Source organism: Spea bombifrons, chromosome 6 (genome assembly GCF_027358695.1).
Source record: "Spea bombifrons isolate aSpeBom1 chromosome 6, aSpeBom1.2.pri, whole genome shotgun sequence".
Taxonomy (NCBI): domain Eukaryota; kingdom Metazoa; phylum Chordata; class Amphibia; order Anura; family Pelobatidae; genus Spea; species Spea bombifrons.
The window spans coordinates 18916049-18940475 of NC_071092.1; the positions used below are offsets into that span (position 1 = coordinate 18916049).

The 24427-nt window shown below is 42.9% G+C and overlaps 1 protein-coding gene across 1 annotated transcript in view; it reads left to right on the forward strand.

The window, feature by feature from the left end:
- The first annotated feature begins 287 nt into the window (after window positions 1-287).
- The window catches only part of PICK1 (protein interacting with PRKCA 1), a 229232-nt gene continuing 205092 nt past the window's right edge, over window positions 288-24427 (forward strand). The window contains exons 1-2 of the mRNA XM_053469072.1: window positions 288-360; window positions 4578-4644. Of these exons, the coding sequence (XP_053325047.1) occupies window positions 4604-4644 (41 nt within the window). The 5' untranslated portion in view covers window positions 288-360; window positions 4578-4603. The remainder of the gene's footprint in view (window positions 361-4577; window positions 4645-24427) is intronic.

Genomic DNA, 24427 nt, shown 5'->3' on the forward strand with positions numbered 1-24427 from the left:
TGCTGTAGCCCTGTGCTACATTTCACTATTTGTGTGTACTTAAGTTTTCTTGTAATTTCACCCTGTAATATATTTTCTTCTGAGGCATTATACAAAACCTGAATATATTTGTTTCACACATACCTCCAAAAAATTATATGAAATATGTAATAATATATATCTATATATCTATATATATAGATATATAGCATACATCAAACGTACAATAACGAGGAGACTCGATTATGCCGGAGGACTTGTTCCACGTGAACGTCTGCTAATAAAGTTGTTTAAAAAAATCTCACCTACAGTGAGTAGGGCGCATGTGCTATAGCGAGTACGGAAGTGGCGTTTGAAAGACTGCGTGGAAAGCTAATTCAGGTATTTAACAATATGTTCGTGATTGGTGGGGTGGTTGGGTTTGATTAAAATCATTCGTTGGTGGTAGATTATTGATATGGGCGGGGGCATCAAGAAAATGTTGATTGTTATCAGCTGCTTACTCGATGCAAACTCAAATACAAAACGACAGAATTTACAGTGAATGCATGATTTGTCAGCTTTCACGTATTGTTTATATAGCTGTTTAGATATTTGGGATAGAATGGTACATAATAAGGGGCAACTGTCACCATTTCAACTTTTGTCTTGGCGAAACTAGCTTGTTAAAACTACAGATAGCTTGTACTTTTTTTGTAAATTAACAAGCTCATCAAATACATATATATATGCCCCGGCAGAATTGTAGGGCAGCAACTGTGTGCGTTGCGCAGACATTCACAGCAGCCATAGAAGAGGATACAGGTCCCCTGCAGCGCTGTCTTGTAGTCGGACCTCTATTTGAAGTCTGATTATAAGACAACCTCAAATATAAGACGAGGGGTATTTTTCAGAGCAAATGTCTTATACCTTGTCTTATATTCCAGCAAATACATAACGTGTTTCTTAACTCCTTAGGGGTTTTTGTTAATTTGCATTCCACCGTATCTTTTTTATTTTTGCACTATTATCGGTGCAGTATGGATACTCACTTTATTGTTTGTTTATTTATGTATATTTTTTTTGAGAGGGAGGTTTGTTTTTATTTATAACCTGATTGACGTCAACATAGCTGTCTCCCAGAACGGAACATTCCTTGGGTAACGGCTTGCCGGCAGCCATTACAATGATCGTTCAACAGAAAAACAGCAATGCTGACAGGGGGTAGGGGATATCAGTTTAGGATGTACCATTTGTGTTGGCTTCTCCACTAAGGCAGCCATCATCGTACTATAACTTTGTTTTTTTGCTGTCATAGAAGCTTCTGAATTCTTACCAGTATTCTTTTTTTTTTTGTTTTGTTTTTTGAGGAAGCCAAGACTACCTCCTGGAATTAAAAAGCTATAGCTGACCAGCAGCCTCTCCTGCACTATAGAATAGTTTTCTCTGTGATAATGGAGTGAAGACCCCACTACATCCTGCTATGTACATAGTGTACAGCTGGAACTGTAGTCTTTCAGAGCCAGCTATGTACCATGCAGTTAGTTTGCACTATACGTGTTAATGCATATGATAACGCATGGCTCGACAAATCCCAGGCGCCAGGTTGCCATGGCGACAGAGAATTTTGTCCTGGCGCCTAGTTGTTTGTCTTACATCCACAAAAAATTTCCCCCGCGTCACCACGCGGGGACGCTGCTGCTGCTGTCTGCCCAGGAGTCTGGGCAGACCAGCACAGCCACTTCGAGCCCGCCCCCGAGCCTGTGATCACTCCCAACGGAGTGATCCTGTAGGCTGAAAACGCGGTTGCAGGAAAACCAGCAATCGTGTTTTCAGCTGCCACAGGCAGCTTCAGGGAAGCTGTGTGGGGACCTGACACAACACCCCCAGCTGCTTGATCGCTCCATGAGAGCGAAAGTGCAGCGTTATCCCCTTCAATGCCGCATTTTAGGGGTTAATTCCCGTTTTGTACGGGGCTCTGCTGCTGGTGGTCTGCCTGGAAGCTTCCAGGCAGACCAGCAACAGCAAAATGAGCCCCCACAAGCCCTTTGATGACTTCTGTAGGCATGGAAGCCTACAGCAGTCATCAAAGAGACTCCCCCCCTGCAATGGCTGGTCTATAGACCAGCAATTGCGTGCCAGCTGCCAGAGGCAGCTTCAGGGACAGGGGGAGAGGGTTCTTCAGTCTCCACATGAGTGTGGAGACCAGCCCCAACCCTCCCCTGCTGCCTGATCGCTCCATGAGAGCGACAGTGCAGCGTTAACCCCTTCAATGCCACAATTGTGTATGACACATTCGTGGCATTGCAGGGGTTAACATTTGTCCCCACAAGCTTGTGGGGACTAAATATCAGTCAATGCTGTGCTCCAATGGAACATCAGCATTGAAAGAGTTAAAACAAACAAAACAAACAAAAAAAACAGCACTGACCTGAAAGTCCGGGGTGCTTCCAGGTCAAACGATGTGAGTTTAGTAAGTGGGCTGATGATGATCAGATCACTCCTGACCAACTGTTAGTTTTAAAAAAAAATCCTGGCTCCTAACTTTTTTAGCTGGTATCTGGATTCACAACAAATTTGTCAAGCCTAACGTGTTGTCCCCGTTGCAAATGCAGTGGGGGGAATTTAAATCATTCTGAAAACCTTCTCCACCCAATTAAAAATAAAAACATATGCAAACATAAATTTGACATCTTTATGATAACTGATGAGTCGGACTCCAGGGATCATTTTTGTTGTGGGTTCAATAATAATTTGTCTCGAATAATAGTATCCCTACTTGTTCTAAAAAAATATATATATCAAATGTACTACATGCAATGTTTGTCTGTAAGTTAAATGGAACACCGAGGCATTACAGCAACACTGTTTATGCTTGTTTAACCCCTTTGTTCCCCTATAGACGTACCGGGACGTCCAAAAAACGCCCACAAAGAAACCCCTATGGACGTCCCGGTACGTCCAGCCCTTCGTGCAGCCTCAGGGACACATCCCTGCCGCTGCACGGGAGACCAGGCTGTCGTTTGACAGCCTGGACTCCCTACTGACAGCAGAAGCCGGCTTTGCCGGCTTTCTGCTGTGCGATCGCCTGTAACAGCTTCCGGCATGAAAGCCGGTAAGCTGTTACCGGTAAACTGCCCGATCGCGCAGTTTCAAACGCGCGATCGGGCATTCCCTTCCGGGTTGCGTCACTGCTGACGTAACCCGGAAGGTCATCGGAGGAAAGGATATCCACTGCGGGGATTTCCTGCCCTCCGATGAGGCACAGAGACACTACGATCTCTATGCAGGTCTGTGAGGACCTGCATAGAGATCACAGTGTGATCGGTGCAGGGGGATTGCGGGGAGGGGAGTGAGAGACCATCTCTCTCACTCCCCCTCCCGTCCTGAAACGGAAAAGCTGAAAAAAAAAAAAAGTTAATTCATTTAAAAAATAATATTAAATAAATCATTAAAATAATATTATAAATAATACAAAAAAAATTATAATGTGAGCTGTGATGTCACTGTGACATCACTGGCATGTTCAGGAGGTCCCTAGGAGGACCTCTTACCATTACTGTGTAAAAAAAAAATATAAAAAATACAAAAAAATGTAAAAAAAATAAAATAATTTTTTTTTAAAAAAAAATATATAAAAAAAGATAATAAAAAAAATTCTTAAAAAAACCTTACATCCCATTGCCCTAGCATAACATCTAGCCAGTATAACCATCCTGCCCCCGTTCACAACCCCCAAACCCGTTAAGCCATAGGCATAAAAATAATACAAAATTGTACACCTAATAGTATGCTCCCTGGTGCTGGGAAAGTCTGGAAAATCTATATAAATTAGGTATTTCTGAAATCAGGACACCTGAATTGATAAACTTGGAGGGGATTTTCCATCACTTTACCTAATTTTGTGAGGATTCAGAGGGAAAATGTAAAAAGAAAATAGTTTATTTTTCTAATCTTCGCTAGTTTTTACTAAATTTCTCATTCTAAATTTTCAGCTAATCATTCAACTATGGTATCAAACGAAAGCTCTATCTCTCCTTGAAAAAACAATATATAGTTTACATGGGTACACTATTCACAGGAACAGAGAATAATCGCTAAACCGACATACCCCAAAAATGGCAAAATTGCTCTGGGCTTTGAGGTACCAAAAACCCCTGGGATTGAAGGGGTTAATGCCATGACCTGCCAAGCCCAGAAGTTAGTTCACCGCATGCCAGGGTGGATTGCAGAGGTCTTGAAAAAGAAGGGTCAACACTGCAAATATTGTGCATAATACTTAATGCAATTGTCAATAAAAGCTGTTGACACTTATGAAATGCTTGCAATTATACTTCAGTATACCATAGTAACATCTGACAAAAACACTAAACCTCAACTTTGTGAAGACCAATACTTCTCAAAACTTTTGGCCACGACTGTATATATATATATATATATATATATATATATATATATATATATATATATATATATATATAAATGTGTATGTGTATGTGTATATGCGTGTGATCGCAGTTAACATATTCTTCAAAATATTTTCCATACTTTGTCACATGACACTCATACAGTGTCCCATAACACTCATATTAACAATATGTGATTTTGTTATCAAATAGGTGATACAAGAGATTTGATTACAAAAATGTTTTCTGATCTGGACTATGAACTGGAAGAAGATAATCTGTAAGTAATATCTGAAGTGAAATGTTGTATTCTGTGCAGTTTTTCTGTGTTAATGCGTATTGACTTCATGGACTTTTTTTTTTAAGATGAAACTTGTTTCAAGAACATTTAAAAAAAAAATGTCTGTCACTTCCAAATAAGCACTGGAGAGCAATGTACATGAATTGTTAAAAAAAAACAAAAAAACTACTAACACAGGTAGAAGTACCAGTAATTGATGTCAGCAGGTAGGAAAGTAGCGATATCTGAAGTAAAACATATAATCAGAGAGAGAATTTTAGTTATTAAACAAAGGGGAGGTTGGGCAAACACTCCATCAAGTGGTAAGCAGGTTTCTTTTAGTTGTAGCATGGCCCCTTTTCTACTGGTATTTCTGTATGTGTTAACAGCCCATCTGTACGGGTCTCCGTCACAGTATGCTTCTCTAATTTTTGCATATATGCATGGTAACCCTTCATGGGCATTGATGCATGTGCACAGGAAATTCACTTGACCTTTCAAAAAGAATATAGTGCTGTTAAACAATTCTGTGCTGTGTGTCAAAATTCTCTTGTTCGCTGGTACTCCTGCACAAAGTTTAGTGTCTGTGTGTGTCTTCTCTGCCCTTATAGCATGGGGGTTTCATTCTTGTTATTCCTTCAGTCGCATAAAATGCCCTCTAATCAGAAGGCTTTTGGAGGGTGAGAGAGAGAAGACAAGAAAAAACTTCCTTTCAATTCAGGTGTCCTGGTATACCTACCGTATTTACTCGATTATAAGATGACCTCCCAAAATTTGAATATTCATTTGGAAAAAATAACAAAAAGCCTGAATATAAAAGAACTACCCTATAGGAAAAAAGTGTTATTAGTAAATATTAAGTCACGTGTAAACATTTTTTCCATATTTAACCCCTTCAGTCCCCTATAGACATACCGGTACATCCATAAAACGCATCTCAAGAAACACAGATGGAGGTAACTGTTTGTCCTGACCTTCTTGCAGCGGCAGGGAGATCAGGCTGTTGTTTCCTGTTTTCCTGATCTCCTGTAACAGCTGCCGGCACTTACAGTTTTAAATGCCCGATCCGATCCCGGTCGCGTCACTGCTGACGTCACCTGGAGGACAGGATATCCCCTGCAGGGTCTGTCTAGATATCTGTCTGGTTTATCCGATCGATCCGATGAGGCACTGATCACAGACACTGTAATCTCTACAAGTCTGTGGTGACTTGCATAGAGATCACAGTGTGACTGGTGCAGGGGGATCGCAGGGAGGAGAGTGAGAAACCATGTTTCTCACTCTACTCACATGCTGAAACATGTTAGTGATTTTTTTGTACAGTGATTGGTAGCCAAATAGCTGCATGGAGAGTGCCCAAATACCCTTGGTACAATAGTCTGTGTTGTCTGTGTGATGAGAATGACCTGTACCCCGATAGGTACACCCGTTGAACGTTGCTTCCTTCTGCCCATAGTCACCGGACATACAAGATTTGGATCATCAGGTTGAAATATTGCCGACGACAGCAGGAAATACAGCCTCTCAGGAACCTCTGCGGCACTGTAGTATACGGAAGTATAGCAATACAGCGCCCTACCGCCCTGATAAGGGCAGCACCGAGGTTTACCTCATTAACAAGGCAGGACTCGTAGTGAGGTAAAACAGGAACTAGTTTATTTGAACCAAACACAAGAACTACCGTGTTTCCCCGATAGTAAGACACCCCCGATTGTAAGACGTATCGGGAGTTTCAGAGGGGTCAGCTAATATAAGCCGTACCCCGAAAGTAAGACATATGTCTTACTTTCGGGGAAACACGGGGGATTTGCCGGGTCCGCCACTCTAAGGGGCCGGGAAGTCCCCACCAAGGCCGGCCTTACGTGTCTGCGGCCGCACAGGATTTAAATTAAAACATCGGGGTTTTTTTTTAACTTTATTTAACATCCTCCATGTTAAATAAAGTTAAAAAAAACTTTATTTAACATGGAGGATGTTAAATAAAGTTTTTTTAACTTTATTTAACATGGAGGATGTTAAATAAAGTTGAAAAAAAACCCCCGATGTTTTTATTTAAACCCTGTGCGGCCGCAGACCCCTAAGGCCGGCCCCTTAGAGCAGGGCCGACCTTTGGGGTGTGCGACCGCACAGGGCGCCACACTCCAGGGGGTGCCAACCTGCGGCACCCGGCACCCCTCCAGAGACGGACAGTAATGTCCGCCGCTGGAGGAGCAGGCTCGCAAGGGAGTGGTATCGGAGGTCTTTAACAGACCTCCGGCTCCCTTGAGTGATTTTAAGCCGGGTTCAACCCGGCTTAAAATCACTCAAGGGAGCCGGAGGTCTGTTAATGACCTCCGATACCGCTCCCTTGTGATCTGCGCGGCAACAGCTGTTGTGCGCCGGGGTTTCTTGTCAGATCCCGGCGCACAACACTGAAGCCGCGCCCACCGCTGTCCGTGCCCTCTGACCCGGAAGGAGACAAGAACTGAAGAAGAGGAGGAAAAGAAGCTGAAAGAAGAAAGGAAAGGTAGGAAAGCATTAAGTGAGAGTGGATTGGTGTATATGTGTGTGGATTGGTGTATGTGTGTGTGGATTGGTGTATATGTGTGTGTGGATTGGTGTATATGTGTGTGTGGATTGGTGTATATGTGTGTGTGGATTGGTGTATATGTGTGTGGATTGGTGTATATGTGTGTGGAATGGTATATGTGTGTGGATTAGTGTATATGTGTGTGGATTTGTGTATACGTGTGGATTGGTGTATATGTGTGTGGATTGGTATACGTGTGGATTGGTAGGTGTGTTGATTGGTAAGTGTGTGAGAGTGATGGGTGTTATGCTGTACCATTTCCAATGTCTTTTTCATGATCTAATTATGCTCTAAAAGTACATCATAACTCCCATCACTCTCAATTTTTTCCCAATATAAGACATACCCCGAAAGTAAGACATAGTGGGGCTTTTAGGGATAAAAAGAAAGTAAGACACTGTCTTACTTTCGGGGAAACACGGTATATATGCAAGTAAGAAAGGGGCAAGACAAATGTCACGGGATCTAATTACCATGTCAGGAACGAAGTAATTAGATCACATCCTGCAACACAATACCGGGGGAAGGACAGAATTACATGAGACATAAATAATTACATTAATTGGGGAGGTAGACCTAGAATGATGACAGACATATAATTGAAATAAACAATGGCTAGGACATAGAGCTAACAGGATTGACAGCTACTGGCTGTGTATTTAGTTATTATATACACAGCAGTAGGGGTTACACAAAAGACAGTGAATGGCAGTACTAGCACCTAACACATTAATACATTTCTTCACAACCCAGATAATCGGCCTTCTTACACCAGGATGTCCAGCTGGCATTTACAGTTCTGAGTCTCTGTGTGGAAAATGTGGTAAAACATATAATAGGGAAAATCAGTAAAAAGTGGGTCCCTGTACCCACTTCCCCAAGAATAGAACCCCTTCCAGGGGCGGGCTGGGCCGGGGGGCCGGACGACCGGCAGACGAGCATTCAGTGCAGCCGCAAAGTTAAAAACTAAGCGGCCGCGAGCAGGATTGAATGCGGCCGTCATGCCAGTAGCGTACCTGGCGGGGCGGGGGACGGTCCGCCCCTGCTGCCGCTCATCTGAGGGGTGCCACCATGCCGGCACGCCTTCAGAAACGATGTGCGCGGCAACTGTGGCTGTGCACCGGGACTTGATGTCAAATCCCGACGCACAATACTGAAGCCATGCCCACCGTCTTCAGCGCTCAGTACACCGGAAGGACAGGAAGAAGAGGATAGCTTGGCATAGGGAGTCCGTAATCACATTCCTTTCATGCCCAGATTCCAGCATGTAGTGGCTGCCTAGGCATGATAGGAGCGTGATTGCTGTTATAAATTATTTTTTGGTCCAGCTTTGGTCTGTTAACACTTTTATTGGACAGAATAATTCAATGACACTATTAATAAATATATATATATATAATTGCAAACACCAATCACACTCCTATCATGCTAAGTCAGCCAGCACATGCTAGAACCTGGGCATGATCGTGATTGTTGTTATATATATATATATATATATATAATATATATATATATATGTGTTAATATTGTTTTTTTTTTTCCAGTTTTGGCCAAGTGAATGCTGAATTTTCAGTTTCAGTCCAGAATTTTCATTTCGGTGCATCCTTACTATATACTATGCCAGTCACTAAAGTGGTAAGCCTACACCACATCAATGTTTGGCTTAGTATATAGTGATAGGGGTTGTCAGTGCCTGGCTCAATGTATAGGCACACATTGAAGGTGGTACCGCATAATCCCTAAGTATATAATGATAACAATTTTGCTGTACCCCTGTCAATGTTTGCCTAACCATAGAAACTATGCAGTTTTAAAGTGTGTGCTTGTGGGGGGGGGGCACATACAGGATCTGCCACAGGTGCCAAATACTCTAGGTACGCCCCTGCATCATGCGGCTGTCAGACCCAACGGCCATGCCTCAGCTCCTCTTCCCACGTCTTAAAAGGGGTGTGATGAAGAGCTGAGGCATGCTGTGTGTGCACACCGGCCACTTTAATTAGGCGCTGGTGGAGTGACTGCCGCACGACGGCCGCTTTCAATGTCGCTCTCAGCCGCTTTGATGGTGCAGTAGGCCAGTTGACTAGACTTGCACCCCAGGCCTTAGGCTGCCACCCCTCCCCTGACCCCTTCTAATGTCAGGGCCCATTGTCAGCAGGCAGGAGGCTAGCCATCAGTCCCCTCCAAAAGCCCCAGTGGCGGAAGGTTCCGTCACAGTCTGCTTTACATAAATATATACTTGTGGGTATTTTTGGTTTATTTGTTTAAAATTAGAGTTGCAAGCCCATCATACCTAATGTATAAATTCTACGGCTTTGTAAAGAATAATGTACACCTTATAGCAGGGGTGTTCAAGTTTTTTTCTGCAGTGGGCTACTTCATAAGAAATATGTGTGTGCGTGGGCCGCGCTCATTTTTCACTGAGAGAAAATATGGCCTTTAAGCTTATAATGCATATTAACTTGGCGATAATGAAAAAACTGTGGACAGTTTTTTGATCAACTTTTAAATGTCATTCTATCAATACTGAATTACTTAACCCTTTGACAATTGCCGGTCCGGGCACGTCATGGAAAAACAAGTCGTTAACGACCAATGACGTGCCAGGACCGTCATTTGTTAAAACGGGTGAAAAAAAATCGATCCGTGATCGATTTTTTTTTTATTTTTTTTTTCACCCATACGGAGTTGCTGTAATGCCTCGACCTCGAGGCATTCAGCAACGCCACGATCGGCACCAGGGGCCATGTCTGTTTTAAAAGCGTTTAGGAGGCGATCAACGATCACCTCCTAAACTTAAATGGTGTCGCTGGAATGCCTCGATCAGGAGGCATCCAGCGACACCAAACACTTACCCTAGGATGGACTGTGACCGCTCCGGAGAGCGGTCACAGCCGCAGCTGCACGCAGTCTTCACCATCCGCAAGATGGCGACGGCCCGGGAAAAAAAACAATAAAGATGCAAAAGTTCGCTAGAAGGTCTCCAGACCCTCTAGAGAACTCTGGCTCCACTTGCAGGTTGAATACAGGTACTGCATTCAACCATGCAAGTCAATGGAGCCCAGCTTTCTAATCACAGTGTGATTAGTAAAAATAAATTAAAAAAAATAAAATTAATAATAATTAGAAAAAAATAGTAAAAAAAACAGTAAAATGTAAAAATAATTTCCGTCTGATGTCACTATCAGGGGAACCTTCAAGTTGAAAAAAAATGTTAAAAATGTTTTAAAAAAGGCAAAAAAAAATAAAATATTTTTGTGAGCAAGTCCTAAAATTAGCACATTAGCTTAAAACAATTCTCCCATGGAAATAGTTAAAATACTGGCATATTAAATGCCCATGGGGTGTCTACTTTTAAAAAATGTATGATGTGATGGGGTAAATTGAATTGGCCGGGTTCAACAATGTCCCAATTAACAGGGGGGAAGGATGGCCACACATCTAATTTCCAATTAGAAAAATGCACACGTACCAAATGTGGCCTTTTAGTTCCCCCAACAAATGACAAACCCATGCATGTGGGGTATCACTGTACTCAGGAGATGTTGCTGAACACATATTGGGGTGTCGTGTGACAGCGGCATATACCAGAACCTGTTTATTCATACCTAAAGTAAAATGTGTGTGAAAAAACAAATGTAAAAAAAATTACTACCATAAAGTTTGACAAAGGCTGATGGTAGAATTAGTGCTTGGAAAGGGTTAAAATACTAGCATTTGGAATACCCTGGGCTGTCTAATTTTCAAAAATATATGACTTGATGTGGTAAATTGCATGGGCCGGCTTCAAAGATACCTGAAATGGCACATGGGGGGGAAGAATTACCAGATTTGGAAAAAATGGCTTTGAAATAGCAAAACGCTACCTGTACTTATTGCCCCATTATGTGTAGAAAAAAAACATAAAAACATTGGGTATTTCTAAACTCAGGACAAATAGTAGAATCTATTTAGCAGGTTTTTTTCATTACCTTTTATAGATGAGTAAAAGATTTTTCAACTAAAAGTTAGAAAGTCATTTTTTTCTAAATTTTTCACCATATTTTTACTTTTTTTAAATAGTAAATAATATGATACAATCAAAACAATGTCATCTAAAGAAAGCCCTTCTTGTCCTGAAAAAAACAATATCTAATGTGTGTGGGTTCAGTAAACGGGAAAGAAGAAAATTACAGCTAAACACGAGCAGCGCAGAAATGTTAAAACGGCCATTGTCACGAAGGGTACAAAAAGTAAAATCAGCTTTTGTCACGAACAGTAAAACAAAGTCAGTCCACAAACCATTTAAAACAAGTTTAGCCAAATAAAACTGCACAAGGCTGGAGCACACTGTGGGTACAAGCTGGACTTAAGATGGCTGATGCACACTGGAGGCAGGGCCGGATTAAGAGTATCACCGACGTGGTGCTGAGGATTTTGGTGGCCATTTTATGGAAATAGTAAAATAGAGTCTTAACTCATCGGCATCGATGTATACTGTAAAGATGACATCAGTGCTCGAATCGAATCTTATGTGATGGGACTGGGAATAATCAGTAAAGAAAAGTGCCACTGATCCTTTTTAATAAAATATGCAGATGGAAACAGAGTAAATAACACAAAACCTGTACTTTTCCTCTCACTGATTTCTGGACCTAGAAAGTTTTGTCCTCCGAAGTGACTACAAATTTAGGAGAGCGTTTTAACTCCGGATAAGTAAAATTAAATAGTTAAATTTATTCCTACAGAAGTAGTGAAGTGCCAGGAAACAGATGACCGAAAACATACCAGGACAGGCTCTGACCCCCAAACACACCACACACCAGGACAGGCTGTGCCACACTGACCCCCAAACACACCACACACCAGGACAGTCTCTGCCACACCGACCCCCCAAAACACACCACACACCAGGAGAGGCTCTGCCACACAGACACCCAAACACACACACCAGGACAGGCTCTGCCACACAGAAGCATAAAAAAAAATATTTTCTACACTGCTTTGTCATTAACCCCCACTTTTATATTTTTGCCCCTCATGTATTAATGCCCCAGCCAGGCCCCCCTTTAGTATTGATTAATGTGTTCTGCCCCACACCCTTGTGTATTGGCGCCCTCCTTTGTGCATTTATACCACCACACCCATGTGCAGTGATTTATGTGTTGCCCCCAGCCAACACTCCTCCCTTGTGTATTGATGCCCCCCCCCTTTTATAGTGGTTAATGTAAGACCGCGGGCCGCACGTTGGATGCCCCTGCCTTTATAGTATGTTCCCTATAAGTATTGGGAAAGTATGGAAATTCCTTATAAATTAGGTATTTCTGAAATCAGGACACCTGAATTGGTAAATTTAGAGGGGATTGTCCATCACTTTCCTAATTTTGTGACGATTCAGAGGGAAAATATATAAAAAAAAATTCTCTAGTGTTTACTAAATTTCTCATTCTAAATTTTTAGCTAACTAACTATGGTATCAAAAGAAATCCCTCTCTCTCCTTGAAAAAAAAACAAACAATATATAGTTTACATGGGTACACTATTCGAAGGAAAGGGGAATAATTCGCTGAACCGACATATGGCAAAATTGCTCTGGGAACTGAAATACCAAAAACCCCTGGGACTGAAGGGGATAAGTTAAGTCAGTATTGCATACACCAGCCTCTTTCAACTTAAAAAGAGTTTGCAAACGCACATTCAGATTTTTAAAAACTAATTAGCTCTTTTTTTCTTCCTCTTGCCAGCAACAATAAAAAAAAAATTCTTCATCTTGGACTTGATGGTTTCCCAATCCAAAAAATTCTGACTCGGGTCTTTCTGGCACCGCCATTGCCCATGAGACCCTAAAATTATTACTGATTTGTTTGTCCTCTAGTAACCATAAACTAAGTTTTTACAGACCATTCTTAGTTTTAGATTCATTACGAGTTAAAAAGCTAGTTTTTAAAAGCTTATGGTCTGAGAATACATGATCTTCTAAAAACATGTCCTAGAGATTAAAACCAGAAGAGGACAACATAAAATCAATGCGGGATCTGACTTGGCCATTAGACCATTTACAGTACTCACTTTTGTTGCCAAGGTTTAGACATGAATGTGTTATTTTTAAGGGAACAGCAAATTTACCCTGATATACAGGCTGTACAATCACTACTTTACATTGTAGAAGCGTGTCATTTCTTCAGTGTGGTCACATGAAAAGATATAATAAAATGTGAGGGGTGTATTCACTTTTGTGAGATACTATATATCTAGGGTCAGAGGGTTTTAAATGCCACCACCCATCTTTCAATCTAAAATCAATAATCAAATTAAGCTGGCGAGAAGTTCTATATACCTTCTGGTTCTCATCCCCTCTACTTCTATTTTCATCTCGTAACATACAGTTAAAATCACCTCCAACAATTAGAGGGGAAGAACCTGTAGCAAAGAAGGATATATGCTCTAAAATTTCCATTGTTAACTGGTGCAGCATATACATTCATAAGATGAACATTAAAACCTTTAAAAACATCAATTAAAATTGCTCTCCCGGGAGCAATTTCAATAATAGAATTTAAAACCACATTTTTGTTCTTAAAAAGGATTCCAACCCCAGCGGCTTTATCATCATTTGACCCGGACCAGTAAGAGGGCCCAATGGTCCAATCCTTCTTTAAATGTCCACAAAACAGTCCATGATCTATTGCACACTCCTGTAAGAAAATGATGCGCATACTTAGTCTGTAAATATGCGAACAAAGCAGCCTTTCTGACAGAGGTCCTCAACAATGAGATCCAGTGTGAGAAGTCTAGTGTGTTTTATCAGCGTCCCTCTTACCTTCAGAGTCTGAAATTTCTGATATGCTGCTGTAATCCATGGTGAAAAAAAGAATCGGACAGAGAAAGTCCCATCCCAGCACCACCTGCACAGCTCTGTATGCCTCAAGCCACCTTCTGGACAGACGACTCCGGAAGGTCACCTAGCTCTGACTTCCACTTGGATGATTCTATGGTGTCATCTCCAGGGCTCCTGGAAAACTCTACTTTTGGATTTCTTCTCCACTTCAGCCTCAAGAAGGGGTGCCAAACAGGATTCACTGTCAGACCTCCCCCTCTTAGCATGGGACCAGCTTGATACTCCACATCCGCTTCCATCAGAGCAATCATATGCACAGGGTTAATTGAGATTAGAGATTGGACAGTCTCCTCTGCAACAGCTGTAATTAACACTTGTTCCAGACTTGATGGTGAGATCTCACTGCTGGGCTCTCCACCTCTGTCGTCAGGACTGCTCTCAGGGTCTCCCACAGGAATGTGATTGTCATGGCTGGTAGAAGGACCTACACAGGGATTTAAAAACACATTGGGCTCCGCAGGACCCACCACAGGGGAGAGATCCATTGGACCCGAAACAGCTTCTTCCTTCGTCCGATTGCTTGGCATTACTAATTCCACTGCAACCAGCACAGCAGGATCATCCACAGGCGGCCTCACCATCACAGGCTCCTTCGGGTCAGCTGTAGAGGAGGGCTTACTTGGACCTGGATTTAATTTCTCTGGCCGTCCAGCAGCCATATCTGCCCAGGACCGCCGGGGCTTACTGGGACAGTCCTTATACACATGGTCTGGCTTGCCACATCCCTTGCACAACTTGGACTTATCACCGCTAGCGGTGAGGTGGCCCCATTCTCCACAGTTCCTGCATAGGGGCCTAGGGTCGGCTGTGCAGGTCTCCTGAGTGTGCCCATAGCCCCCCGCACTTCCTGCACAGGATTGACATCCCTCGGTAGAAACAGTATCCTCTGTTGCTACCGATGGAGAAACTCTGGGGGGGATGCACTATTCCATCGACCCCTTCCTTGTGCTGTATTAACTGCACAAGGAACCTCCTCTTACCGTTCCAAATCCCCATCTCATTCCGTACCTTCTGTGGGTTAGATACATCATTACAATATTGATATAACCAGGCTATGATAGACACATGTGATAGTCTGTCACATCAGACACATATGGGCTATACATGTGAACAGTAAGAGGGATTTCCTCACCGCCATACAGCAATGTAAAGCAGAGTCCATCCAATCGAGGGTCATCTTTCTTTTCTCTGAGACTCTTAGATGTTGTGACACACACCGATGTTCAGTAGTGTTACTATATATGTGCCTTTAATTTGGTCTTCCATGCACTAGATGTTTTGAAGATCCAGTGTTTTCATTAGCACCTCCTCTACAGCATACTTTGTTCGTTTTCCTTACTTCTCTCGCTCAGGAACTTCAATCTTGATTGATTTTGTTTTGGTCTCCCATCCTTAACAGACGCAAATTTGATGGTTGCAGGCATTTTCGTTTCACCAGAGCAACAAAAATTACTCTAGCTTAAGGTAGACAGCCTGCTGCCGTAAATAACTGTGTCAGGTCCCTACCTGTTCGCCCCGTTGGCGGCGGTCTTCGGCAGTGTGCCACGCGGTCACAGACTGCCTCATCTTGCCGCGGGCCGTGACCCTGGCCTCCGTTGGCGACGGGACGAGTGGAATGACGGGGGCGTGTCCTGCGGTCCAAGACCGCTGTAGACAGCCAGGGTGGGGGGCGTGTCCTGCGGTCCAAAACCGCTGCAGGCAACCAGGGGGTGGGGTTAGGGAGTGACGGACAGTCTCAGTGAGAGGAGGGAGAAGGAGGGGTTGTGGGAGGTGAAGCAACTTGGCGGGCTATTTAAACTCGCAGCCCTGTACCTTCAGTACTTGGTTGTTCAAGTACCTTACTGGTTCTCTACCCTTGCTGCTGAATACGTCTATATTGGATTTCCCGGACTTTGACCCTTGCTGCCTTACTGGACTTTGCTTTTTGGATTAACCCTTACTGCTGTACTGTTTCATATTGGATTTCACATACTTTGACCCTTGGCTGGCTTACTGGAATTTGCTTTGTGGATTAACCCTTACTGCTGTACCTTTACCTATTGGATTTCACAGACGCTTGACCCTTGGCTGGATTACTGGACTTTGCTTTTTGGATTGCCCCTTACTACGTCGTACACGGTGTCTCTAAGCTCCGACCCCGACTCACCCTTGACAAACTGTTTTAACGTAACAGGGCCCAAACACACAGCTACAGCAGAAAGCCGATACACTGCAATCCATGCCCAGAATGGTTTAATCAGCCGGTATTTAAGAGGGTGGGCTGCACCCAGGTAAGCAGATGCAGCTAGTCAAGTAGTTAGTCTCCACAAGGCATGTCCAAAGTCCGGCCCTCGTTCCGGACTGATAAGGCCCCACAGATAAGTTGCCCAAATATAGATCTTACGGCCCCCGCGGTAAGTCCCTGAGAGCCGCTCAGGACTCCTGGGATCTCTCGCCACGGGACTTGACGTCATCAGCCGGCGCAGGGAGAAGGAAAGCCCAAATCTCGCGAGATCACGGACGGCACAAGATTTGGGCTTCCCTTCTCCTTGCTCTTCCACACACAGCCACAAGGGCGAGCATTAAGGGCTATTGAAGAAGAAAAAAAAAAAACTTCTGCCTACCAAACACCTTGACAAGGAGCAGTAACTGCACAGACAACACACTGACAGGCAGACAGGGCTGTGCACTCAGGATACATGTATAAAGCAGACAAGGGAGCATATAGGAATCTGTGGTAGCAAGCTGTCATACCCTTCATTAACCCCTGACTGTCCGTGACTGTGCTATAATTCCATGATCTGATGACCTAGTCTATGTGCTGTAGTCTAGATCTCAGTTTCACCCTTCACATTAGTGCAGGCAAGTTTTTTTTTCAATTGAGATGAATACATTGTAAAATCTCAGTTAATGTCAGTTGGTCTAAATCAGTTAAATATATTTGAACACATGTATACTTGGTGTTATGTTCCTGTTCACATTTTTTGAACTTAAAAGTTGACAGACAAACCTTTATTACTTTGTGTAATGTACTTTACAATGTTCCTGACATATTTTAGCTTCCTGTTTTTTTATATTAAAGGCAGAGTGATTTAACACCTGTTTAGATTTGTCATCCAAGTCACAAAATGAAAAGTATGCCGTTTTCAATAAACTTTGCATAAAATAATTTAATTATGTTAATAATTTTTAATAATTTGCATTTAATTTTAATGGTTCAAAGAATGTCAGGCAAAATGGTCGGCCCTCGCACATGTTCACTTCATCAAATCTGGCACTCTTCGAAAAAAGTTTGGACATGCCTGGTCTACACAGTGCTGTGATCTGACAGATGGCCTCTAGAGGCTGCAACGGATATGACACCTATAAATAAATAGAGTCCAGGCTAACAGGGTGGAATCCTGAGAATTACCTGAGCACTGATCTAGGGAAAGGAAGGGGTTAATCGTTCTAAGAAGAGCCTTTGTGACACTGTAATAAGTTGGTGAAAAATGTAACCCTAAAATGTGATAATAAAAATGAATTTCTAAAGAGTTTCATAAAAATAACTCCCCTAAAAATGCACAGGAAAAAAGTGCTGCTGTGGAAGATCACTCCCTGCTTAATGATCCGTGGCATCAAAGTAGTTAATATGCAGTGCAATGCAGTAGAGCAGCAGGTAATGCTAGCAGAATGCTTGGTTGTATAGCGAGAGGTATTAGCAGTAGAAAGAGGGAAGTGCTCATGCCGCTGTACAGATCACTGGTGAGACCTCACTTGGAGTATTGTGTACAGTACTGGAGACCATATCTCCAGAAGGATATAGATATGTTGGAGAAAGTGCAGAGAAGGGCTACTAAAATGGTTTATGGATTACAAAATAAACCTTACCAGGACAGGTTAAAGGATCTTAACCTATATAGCCTGGAAAAAAGACGGGACAGGGGGGATATGATAGAAACATTTAAATACTTAAAGGGAATCAACAAAGTAAAGGAAGAAAGTTTATTTAAAAGAAGAAATAAAACCACAACAAGAGGACACAAGCATAAACTAGAGGGGCAAAGGTTTAATGGTAACATCAGAAAATATTACTTTACGGAAAGGGTAGTGGACGCATGGAATAGCCTCCCAGTGGAAGTGGTAGATGTTAATACAGTAAAGTCATTTAAGCAAGCATGGGATAGGCATAATGCCAAGCTAGATATAGGATAAGGGCAAGTACTAAAGGAGAGTACTCAGAGGTTGGGCAGACTGGATGGGCCTTCTGGCTCTTATCTGCCGTCACTTTCTATGTTTCTATGTTTCTAATATCAAAGGAGGCTTTAGCCAAAACCAGGAATTTTTATACTCCCCATAAATTATTTTTTCCTTAATATAGTGGCACTACACATGGGTGTTGTTCTTCCTTAGGGACAAGGATCTAAAATATAAAGAGTTAAAACCCTCCCTAACTCCTCCTCCTCCTTACCCATAAGACCACACCGGACCAAACACAGCCAGTAAGTACCAAGAATACAAACATGCTAGACAACATGAGGGAGGGAAACATGTACTGCCACTATATTAAGGAAAAAAGAATTTATGGTGAGTATAAAATTCCTGTTTTTCCTGGCATATAGTGGCAGTACACATGGGATATAGCAAGATAACCAATGGGAGGGGAATACTTAGAGGGCACTGACTGGTGCATCCTGCACCAGAAAAAATGCCACAGAGGAAGAGAAGATGTCTGGTAAGTAATGTTGGACAAATGTATTGAAGGAAGACCGGGTAGCTGTCTTACACATATTTCTTCAGGAGATGACCCAGACATAGCTCTTGTGGAGCAAGCTGAAATATGGGACAAGATGACTTGCCTGCTGCTTGAGTGAGCTAGTCAAATGGTCTCTGTAAGCTACCTCGAGATAGCTTGACCCCCCACAAATAATTTATCCGTATAGCGGAAAGCAGTGGTGCGATCTGTAGAAATGTCTAGAGCTCTTCGGACATCCCATTGTGCCATTGTCTCCTCCGGTAATACCTGATCATGATGAAAAAAATGGTGACCTTAGCAGCTGAAGACAGAGCTAGTAGTTACCCCATTGCCTTGCTGAAGTAAGAGCCACCAACAATGCCGTCTTCAGGGTAAAAAAAACCCAGGAAGGAAAATGCGACTGTCTGGGGGTTGCCGAATAGTTGCCGCTTAAAGAAATGCCTGATCAGAACATACAAGGCCAAATCCGAAAGGAGAAAAAGACTGAGGGCCGATACTAGCCCTTTTGAGGTTGAGACAGTAAGACCCGCTAAGAATTTGTCTTGCAAAAAACACGAGGACGGAACAAGTAGAAATAAAAAAAAAAAACCTGCGTAACCAGGAGAGGAATTTCCTCCAAACCTGAAACCTCCGAATAAGGAGGACCTCAGCCATGTCATGGGAAAGTCCATTGTCTCTAAGGATAATCCTCGCCAAAGCTAGGCCATCAAAATGACCATCTGAAGGAATTCTGTTCTCCACCAACTGGGAAGAAATTGTTTAGCTCTGAGAACTAAGTCTGTATTGGCCAATATGGGATAGATGTTAAGACCCTGGCCTAGTCCGTTCGAATCTTGAGGAGGACACGTGGGATCATAGCCCCCGGAGGAAAAATGTAAGCCATCCTGAATCTCCATATCACTGACATAATGTGCAGCACCAGAGGGTTGACCCATGAATACAGAGAGGCTAAAACCCAGAAGATTGCTGTTGTCTCTGGTTGCCACAAGGTCAAAACCTGGAAGGCCAAACTAGAACCAGGATGGAGAAGATTCTTTTGTCTAGGGATCAATCCGATCTGCTGAGGTAGTCTGCAATACAATTGTCCCTTCCCCTGAAACGTGTGGCAGACAAATCTTTTTGTTTTGTTGAGCCCATGCCATGACTTCTTCCGAGAAGGCCTGAAGTTTTGGAAACCGGTTGCCGCCCTGTCTGTTGATATATGATATTGTGGTAGCGTAGTCGGATTGAATTCTTGCAGCCTTCCCTTTAGCCAAGGACTGAACTACTTGAGAGCCAAAAAAACGCTTAAAGATCTTGATAATTTGAGGACTGGGTAAGATTGTTAGTGACCGCTTGCCCTGCCTGAAGAGGTAACCAAAATGTGCTCCCCAGCCTGTTTTTAAGGCATCTGTGGTCAGATCTGTCCTCTTCCACCAGTTCAATTGGGCTTGGACACTGAAGTTGATGTCCAGATCGTCTTCTTTCTGGGACAAATGCCCAAGGATGTCCCATTGAAGTGGCCTTATATGTGCTGTGGCAAGGTAACAAAGTCTGTCTATATCAGTGGCAGGTTGGGGCGCTCAATATTCCTAGCATGCGAGGGTTAATTGCTGGAATGAGATGTTTAAAGGGTGGCCGTTAGGCATTAGTTGTCTGAAAACAGGGAGAGAGGCAGTTAAGCCAGCTTTATGAAAAGGTACGGTCCAAAGAAATGTGTTGTGCTGTAACTACTTTTTGACTGGGACTGGATTAGCTGGCCAGTTTGGCCAGAGGTAGTCTCCAAGATGTAGTAGGGTTTGTTTTGTTTATTTACACTGTGAAGCGCAATACTGTGGACCTTTAACCCCTTCAATCCCAGGGGTTTTTGGTACCTCAAAGCCCGGAGCAATTTTGCCATTTTGGGGTATGTCGGTTTAGCGATTATTCTCCTTTCCTGTGAATAGTGTACCCGTGTAAACTATATATTGTTTTTTCAAGAAGAGATAGAGCTTTCTTTTGATACCATAGTTGGATGATTAGCTGAGAATTTAGAATGAGAAATTTAGTAAAAACTAGCGAAGATTAGAAAAATAAACTAATTTTTTTTTACATTTTCCCTCTGAATCCTCACAAAATTAGTTAAAGTGATGGAAAATCCCCTCCAAGTTTATCAATTCAGGTGTCCTGATTTCAGACATACCTAATTTATATAGATTTTCCAGACTTTCCCAGCACCAGGGAGCATACTATAAAGGTGTACAATTTTGTATAATTTTTATGCCTATGGCTTAACGGGTTTGGGGGTTGTGAACGGGGGCAGGAGGGTTATACTGGCTAGATGTTATGCTAGGGCAATGGGAAGTAAGGTTTTTTAATAATTTTTGTATTATGTTTTTTATATTTATTTTTTTATTTTTTTTGTATTTTTTTATATATTATTTTTACACAGAAATGGTTAGAGGTCCTCCTAGGGACCTCCTGAACATGCCAGTGATGTCACAATGACATAACAGCTCACATTATAATTTTTTTTTACTATTATTTATATAATTATTTTAATGATTTATTTAATATTATTTTTTAAATGAATTCATTTTTTTCCAGCTTTTCTCTTTCAGGACGGGAGGGGAAGTGAGAGACATGGTTTCTCACTCCCCTCCCCGCGATCCCCCTGCACCGATCACACTGTGATCTCTATGCAGACCTCACAGACCTGCATAGAGATCGCAGCGTCTCTGTGCCTCATCGGAGGGCAGGATATCCCCGCAGAGGATATCCCCTGCGGAGGGCAGGATATCCTGTCCTCCGATGACCTTCTGGGTTATGTCAGCATTGACGCAACCCGGAAGGGAATGCCCGATCGCGCGTTTGAAACTGCGTGACCGGGCAGTTTACAGTGTAAGAGCTTACCGGAGCTGTTACAGGAGATAACAGCAGAAAGCCGGCAATGCCGGCTTCTGCTGTCAGTGGGGAGTCCAGGCTGTCAAACGACAGCGGCAGGGATGTGTCCCTGACGCTGCACGAAGGGCTGGACGTACCGGGACGTCCATAGGGGTTTCTTAATAGGCGTTTTTTGGATGTCCCGGTACGTCTATAGGGGATTGAAGGGGTTAAAGAAAGCTACAATAAACCACATTTTGCTTTTATTTTGTTGCTGTTGGGTGTTTCTTGATTTTAACCAGGCCATCCTGCCAGAGTGCTTTGGAGCAGTTTACTGCAGGGATACAAGTCGTCAGAATGCCCAAGATGCTCATAGCTTTTCTAAAGGACCAGGTAGGATTTCGTTGCAAAGCTGACACAACCCTTCTTACTTTTCTGATCTTTGATATGGAATAAAGAGCCGTAAGGAGGTGGAGTCCACTATCCGCTGCAAGAACTGCATACTTAGAAAGAAATAAGGTTGGACCTTTTATGATCAAGACATGTCTGTATGAACCATTGCAGCTGACCACCAATTCCATCAGAATTAGCCTAGGCTCTTGTTCTTAGGATGTTACTGAAGCATTCTGTCCTGGACTTGTCTACAAAAATTCTGCACCTAAAGTAAAAATGTTGAAAAGGCCTGGTGTTTTATATGGGCACCTCCTGTTCCATCTGGTCTTCTTATCCTGGGGAAGCGCACTCTTGCATTAGAAATGTGCTTGATGTACTCTGCCAATGGGGAAACAATGCCATCTTCATGAGAACGAAGGCCGGAGCTGAAATGGCTTCGATGAGCCAGTCGTCCAGGGATGGGATGACCCTGATACCTTATTCTCTGAAAGTTGAGAGACCCAAAAGGGAAATGGAGAACTCTCGGCCCGTTCCTTATAGAGAGCCTGAGGAATTTACTGGATGCAACTGCAATAGGCACATAAGCATCCTTCAGGTCCATGGTCACCATGTAATCTCCTTGTTGAGTAGTTGGGTGACTGAGGATAGATTTCATTCTAAAATGCTTGTGTAGAATACAGGCCTAGACCATCTTAAAACTGGACTGAAGGATCTAACTGGTTTGTGACCAGGAACAGCGTGTAGTAAACCTTCTGAAAACTCTGAATGTTTGGGATTGATTCTTTTAGAAGGGTTGCACATGAGACAAAGATATCCCATGTCTGCAGGTTTTAAAACAGCTGAACAGGCAACTCTTTCACATTCACTAACTGGCTTGAGAAGCAAAACGATACCAGTGATGATTTGACTGTCAAAGTTGTAAAAAAAAATGTTTCACAAGAATGTGGCTTGTGTTGGCCATTTAAAGGCAAATCGGCAGCACTTTGTTTCATAGTTGGTGACAATGCATTTTTTTCCGTCTGCAATGACCCTCAGGATCCAATTGTCTAAACAGCTTATGCCTTACAAATGTTAAATCAAACAAGGCCTGCTGCTGTGTTTGCCGTACACAATCGCAGCCAAAAAGCTCTCCTGGCCACTGATTCTTTGGCAGATACAACAATTAGGTTCAATTTCTTAAATTGGCTAGATACTTCTGTATCCGGTTCTCTTGACAGGAAGTACTAAGTACCAAGTGCTAACCAAGCCCATCCCTGCTTGGCTTCTGAGATCAGACGAGATCAGGTGCATACAGGGTGGTATGGCCGTAGGCTTAATGTCTGTTACCAGATGCCTAGAGCTCTAGTCACTGAAGCGCTAGACAATGCTACGTGCACTGGAATTCTGGAGATTGGAACATACTCCTCTTAGGCAACATGCAAAATCCTTTGGATGCTTCTCACAGATTACCTCTTGTAATCGCCTGGAGAGTTTGTTATAAAATTTGCAAAGCTCTTGTGGAGGAAGGGAAGTTTAATCTTCTGACTCCTCAGAAGATGAGCCTGAATTAGAAGATTTTTAACACCTGGTATTCCCTGGTGGAAATTAACCAGGCCCAAGCCTGCTTAGCTACCGAGATAAAAGAAGATCAGGCGCATTAAGGGTGTTATGGCCATAGGCTAACTCTCCGTAAATCTCCCCCAAGAACAACAGATTCAGGAACCAACGTGAATGAGACTATCAAACTTGGGCTCCAAAGCATAAACAGACGCAGTCTTGAATGGTTATGTGCAAGGTTGTCTAGAAGCCAATGCCCAAAAACTGCATGTCCTGTTTTCTTAGCATAAAATTAAGCTGAGCAAGGATTGCCTTGCTCCTTTTTTTCAGCCGTCCAGCAAGGGGGTGGCACACTAAGTGCACAAAATATATTTGGACTTAAAAGGAGCCTTTATCTTTTAGAAAAAAAAATGTTACAGGGAAGAGGCTTTAAGGTTAAGATAAATGAATCTTACCTTTTAAAAGGCCTCAATCTGTGTGGGGGGGTTGGTGCCACTGATATCCAGTACTGACAAGCCCCACTGCGGTCAGACTGGACTGCACAGCTTAAATTCAAATTTTGTGCCCTGAAGATCGGATCCGCGCATGCTCTGTAACACGATCAGATCTTCGGCGTAATGCAACGCCTCCCGGGTGTGCGTTCCACCGCTGTGCTAATGCTCCTTCCCTTGACGGCTTGAAGAGAGAACTCTTATTCTGTTCTGTAACATCAGCCGATGCGGATGTTCCTACCTCACTCTGTTCACCACCCGGGGAGCAATCGGAGGAGGGATCCCCCTGGACACAACCCATGTGCCCCACAGAACTACTACATGTCCGTCCCTGAGAAGGGACAAGGAAGAACTGGCTGTGTTTG